Source organism: Protobothrops mucrosquamatus, unplaced genomic scaffold (assembly GCF_001527695.2).
Source record: "Protobothrops mucrosquamatus isolate PMUCROS unplaced genomic scaffold, P.Mucros_1.0 scaffold3672, whole genome shotgun sequence".
Taxonomy (NCBI): domain Eukaryota; kingdom Metazoa; phylum Chordata; class Lepidosauria; order Squamata; family Viperidae; genus Protobothrops; species Protobothrops mucrosquamatus.
The window spans coordinates 81,981-87,685 of NW_015389629.1; the positions used below are offsets into that span (position 1 = coordinate 81,981).

At 47.4% G+C, this 5,705-nt stretch overlaps 1 protein-coding gene across 1 annotated transcript in view; it reads left to right on the forward strand.

Moving 5' to 3' along the window:
* CBLC (Cbl proto-oncogene C) overlaps nt 1–2,702 on the forward strand; it is a 14,000-nt gene extending 11,298 nt beyond the window's left edge. Inside the window, exons 7-8 of the mRNA XM_029286437.1 lie at nt 1,110–1,299; nt 2,541–2,702. Coding sequence (XP_029142270.1) covers nt 1,110–1,299; nt 2,541–2,702 — 352 coding nt within the window. The remainder of the gene's footprint in view (nt 1–1,109; nt 1,300–2,540) is intronic.
* The last annotated feature ends 3,003 nt before the right edge of the window (nt 2,703–5,705 follow it).

The following is a 5,705-nucleotide window of genomic DNA, read 5'->3' on the forward strand; positions in this document are numbered from 1 at the left end:
ATAGATAGATAGATAAAATAGACAGACAGATAGAATAGACCAGTGATGGCGAACCTTTTAGAGACCGAGTGCCCAAACTGCAACCCAAAACCCACTTATGCATCGTCGAGTGCTGGGTGGGTGTGGCCCATTGGCTGAGCGTGGCCCATTGGCTGGGCGTGGCTGCGGTGGTAACAGCAGACTGGGTGGGAAAGTTCAATCAATCAATTCCAACTTTGTAAGATTTTTTTTCCCACGAGAAATTGAAATTGACTGATTGAAACTTTTTTTTTTTTTTTGCACATGGTGGCGGAGGCCTAAAGTGAAAAGGTTTTATAAAACTCAGCTGAAGGCCTAGGACTGGGGCGACGGCGCACGTGCCTACAGAGAGGGCTCTGAGTGCCGCCTCTGGCACCCGTGCCATAGGTTCGCCACCACTGGAATAGACAGACAGACAGATAGATAAACAGATAGAATAGACACAGATAGATAGATAGATAGATAGATAGATAGATAGATAGATAGATAGATAGATAGATAGATAGATAGATAGATAGAGATAGATAGATAGATAGATAGATAGATAGATAGATAGATAGATAGATAGATAGATAGATACACAGACAGAGATAGAAGTGGAAAGAAGAAAGAAAAGGGAAGAGAGAAAAGAACAGAAGGGAAAGGGAAAAAGACAAGGGCAGAGAAAGGGAAGAGGAGAAGAGATTGGAGAGAAGAGAACACAGGGCAAAGTGAAAAGAAGAGAAAGGGAAAAGAAGAGGAGAAGAAGAACAGGGAAAGAGAAGAGAGAAGAGAACAAAGGGGAGAGAGGAAAGGAGGAGAAGAGAATGAAAGAAAGAGAACAGCAGGGTTTTTTTTTAATTTCTCATTCTCACTTCAGTGGTACCTCGGTAGCTGCTTTGGTACTCTTCAAATTTGGTACTCAAAGCATTTTGATATGAAATTTTTGTCCCAGTACTCGTCGTTTGTTTAGTACTCAACGCACAGACTACTAGCATTAGTCGCTGTCAGCTGCCATGTGTGACTCGCTATCTTCACTCACTATTCCTGATAGGAAAAACCTGTTTGGTACTCCTTGCGCCTCCCGGAACCAATTAAGGATGAGTACCGAGGTACCACTGTATTTTGACTCCAGTTTCACACCTCGGCCTGCCTCTTCTTCCTCTGCAGGAACAGTTTGAGCTCTACAGCCAGGTGGAATCCACCTTCCAGCTTTGCAAAATCTGCGCTGAGAACAACAAGGATGTCCAGATTCGGCCTTGCGGGCATCTTCTCTGCCGGGAGTGCCTTAGGTCATGGCAGGTGATTCCCCACCTCCCTTTCCGTTTTGTTTTGTTTTTATTTTATTTTTTTATTCAGAACCTTTTTATGAAGAGGATCCATACTATAAAATACAAATGAAAAGAAAAATTGTAGGGAAATAGGAAAAGGGGGGAAAAAGGAGGGTAAGAGAAGCGAGGGATAAAGAGGGAAAGCGAAAAAAGCATTGAGCTCCAACTTTTTTCAGTGCAGTCAAATACAGGGGGTCCTTGACTTACCCCCGTTCCACTTAGCGACCGAACAAAGTTACAACAGTATTGAAAAAAGTGACTGATGACTGATTTCCACCCTCGTGGCCACCCCAGCATCCCCAGGGTCACGTGATCAAAATTCGGCCATTTTTGCAACTGACTCACACTTATGATGGTTGCAGTGTCCTGGGGTCAAGTGATCCCCTTTTGCGACCTTCTGACAAGCAAAGTGAAGGGGCGGAAGCCAGATGGACTGAACATCCATGTTTTTCACTTAACAACTGTGGCAAAAAAAGGTCGTAAAATGGGGCAAAGCCCACTTATCAAATGTTTCTCTTAGCAACAGAAATTCTTCTCCCAATTCTGGTGGTAAGTCAAGGACTACCTACATTTAGTAAATAGTCGCCATTTCTACAGCAAACAAGCTAATCAACCAATCCCAAAATTAAATTAAGATTTAATTTTTTTTCGCCTATCTCAAACATGAAGTCTAGATTAGAAGCTGTTTCTTTCTGCTCTCTTTCTGGAGCTTCCAGTTTCAGGAGAACCCAGAAGGGAAGACTATTCCCACAACCCAGTTTTCGTTGCAGGTTTGGGGGGTTAAGAGGGCCCACTTGTGGTGGAAAGAACATGGAAGTTCTGCTTCTTAAGACCCCCCCATTTTTCCCCCATCCTTTCCCCCCTTGGGTGTCGAAGAGAGACCGGTGGAGCCAGAAGGAGGAGTCAAGTAAGCAATTAGTCTGGAATCTTTATGTAGGCACAAGAGAGCAAGATTTGACACCTTGAATGCTGTTGAATCTTATCTAGCCTGGCCCAGGGGCAAACTGCCAATCTGGGAAGATTCCTGTAAATAGGCATAAGCAATAGAGTAGCTAACTGAACTCTTCATGTGAGAAACTGGTTGTTCATACCTGACATTGGGCGAACCTTGTCCCTTGCGCAGGGTTGAGTCGTGGGGCAGCAAATCCTAACGGGACCCTCTCTGCTTCTTGCCAGCTTTCAAAATCCCCCACCTGCCCCTTTTGTCGCCAGACGATCTGGGGCCACGAAGAGGTGGAGGTCAGCCCTTACAGCTCCCCGGAAGGGAGCCCGACAGCCAAGGACGAGAGCGACGAGGGGGACCTGGAAGACGTGGACATGGTGTTACAACAGCTGATGCTCATGCGCCAGACACAAGGGGTCAGTGGGAGATGAGACGGGCAAGCCTTGGGAAGGTTTTTGAGGGGCATCTCTGTTGCACCCAGGGGCACGGGGGAAGAGGGGTTAAAAGGTGGCAGCCTGGACCGCAGCATTGAGACCCCGCCCCTTTTAAGATATGTGATGCATAGTCCAGCCAGGTAACATAAGATGGAGTCTGAATGCATGCCCACCATTTTTATCCCATCCTAGGTGGCAACCTCCTCAACATTCCATGTCAGTCTCCTTTTTTAATTTAATTTTAATTTAATTTTATTAGTTTATATCCCACTTTTATTATTTTTATAAATAACTCAATGCACTGAACTTGTCTAATACTTGTCTAATCCTTCTCCTATTTTTACCCACAACCACCCTGTGAGGTGGGGGTGGGGCTAAGAAAGAGGGACAGGCCCAAATTCCTCCAGTTGGCGTTCATAGCTAAGGTGAGACTAGAACTCACTGTCTCCTGGGGATTGGGCCAAAGTCACCCGGCCTGTTTTCATTCCAAAGGTGGGACTAGAACTCTCCAGTCACCTGGTGATTGGGCCCATAGTCACCCAGCCAGCTTTCATACCGAAGGCAGCACTAGAACTCTCAGTCACCTGGTGATTGGTCCAAAGTCACCCAGCCAGCTTTTATGCTTAAGGCAGCACTAGAGCTCACTGTCTCCCAGTTTCTAACCCGGTGCCTTAGCCACTACTCCAAACTGGCTCTTTCCTCGCCTTGCCGGTGCTAACGCTGCTAATATCGGATGTTGTTGCTTTGACAACATACGGAGATGCAGCCATTTTCTTTCTTATGTTTTACTCTTAGAATTAGAGTTAGAATTAGGTGATACTGGGGGGGGGAGGAGGAGGAATGTGCATGGGAGTTTAGTTAGACATAACAATATTGTAACTAGTGTGAGAACCAAGGTTTTTTTGAAATAGATGATAAGAAATGGTGGGTTGAAGAACTGGAGGGAAAGCCTGCATTTCAAACTAATTGGAGAATGTGATTTATGACTGTTAACTGGAGGAGGGAATTGTGCTTTGATACTATGTGCTCAGGGGAGGGGAATTCAGATTTTGGCTTTGCCCTAAGTACTACTCGAACAAAGATTCTTTAAGGCAGACATGTCAAACACAAGGCCCGGGGGCCGGATGTGGCCCGCAAAGTGGTTTCATGTGGCCCGCGAAGCCATCCTGGAAATAGTGAGGGAACGGCCCCCGCTGCCTTGGCCCTGGCCAAGGCCAACCAGGAGCCAATGTACAATTTTGTGGTGGCCATCTTGGCACTTGCCCCGGTGGACCATGCCTTGGCACTTGCCCCTGTCCCACCCCCTTCTGCCAGAGACCCTCAGATCTGTCCCACTCCTGCCCAGGCCCCCACAGGCCCCCTTGACGCGAATGATGTAGAACTGGCCACGCCTGCCCAGTAGGCCACACCCACTCCATCCACGCCCACCCAGTAGGCTGCACCCACTCTGGCCACAACCACCCGCCCCCCCCCAGGGCAACCACAATGCTGATGCGGCCCTCAATGAAATTGAGTTTGACAATCCCTGCTTTAAGGTAATCAATGCCTCGAAGTTCCTTGAAGAGTTTCATCTGTCGGAACCATGACACCCAGGTTTTTTTTCCTCTGTGGAAACAGGGGCCCCCATCAATTGGCTGAACCGGTGGAGAAATTACTGAAATATTCTCTCCCTCTCCCCTTTTCTTTGACTGGCCCGAATGCAAAACCCTGATCCATCAGAACATTCCTCCTAGTTTGCCTGGATTGGGAGTCTGACAGATTGCTTTTCCCTCAGAATGCTAAATCATTGAGGAGAGAAGAATTAACCCTGTCTTTTCTCCCTTCTCTACTCCAGACAGCGGACCCCCTTCCCTGTCCCAATCTAGACCCCGGGTTGCAAACCCCTCCGCTACCCCCAAGGCTAGATCTCCTGCAGCGGAAGCCCCCGGCTCTTCCTCTCCCGGACTACCAGGTAAGTGAAATGAAGTACAGGGAGTCCTCAACTTACAACAGTCCATTTAGTGACCGTTCACAGTAGCCCTGAAAAAAAAGGGACTTGTGACCATTTTTCACACTTACGACCGTTGCAACCATCCCCGTGGTCACGTGATCAAAATTCAAACCCTGGGCAACAGGCTCATATTGATGACGGTTGCAGTGTGTCCCTTGACGACCTTCTGACAAGCAAAGTCCATGGGGAACTTAACAACCGGGTCACTAACTTAGCACCCGCAGTGATTCCCTTAACAACGGTGGCAAGAAAGGTTGTAAAGTGGGGCAAAAAAAATTACTTAGCTTTGGGGCTCTGTTGTGGTTGTGAGTTGAGGACTACCTGCATTTTGTCATGGGAATAGGACCCCTGGGTGTCTAGAGGCTGATGCCAGGTGTCTCCTCACCATGCTAATCCATTCCTTCTGGTGCCCATTTAGACCACCTCGCCTTCGACCCACTGGATCAGGGATCGCCCCTTGCCAAGCCTTCCTCAAGAACAGCCTCCGTCCGTCGCCTCATGGGACAGCTCGGCGGCCTCTCCGTTTGAGGAGAGGCAACAGGAATCCTAGTCACTGAGTTGCTTGCAGACAATCCAGGAGTCGGTAAGTAGACTACGGTCTAGAACAGGGGTCTCCAAACTTGGTAACTTTGTGGACTTCAACTCCCAGAATTCCTCAGCCAGCCGTGCTCTCTCCCCAGGCTGGCTCAGGGAATTCTAGAGTTGAAGTCCCCAGGCTTAAAGGAGCCAGGTTTGGAGACCCGTGATCTAGAACCCATCGGTTCTAGGTCCACCTTGAGATTTCAGAATTTTTACCCACCCATTTGTTGCGAATTATTATTTATTTATTTATTTATTTATTTAGACTTATATGCCGCCCTTCTCCCTACAGGACTCAGGGCGGCTCACAGCATATTAAAACAACACAAACATTGTCCCCAATAAAAGCCAATTAAAAACAAATATTTAACGCTGTGTTAATTAAAATTCTGATTAAAATTGTCCCTATTTAAAATTCTCCCTAGGCCAGA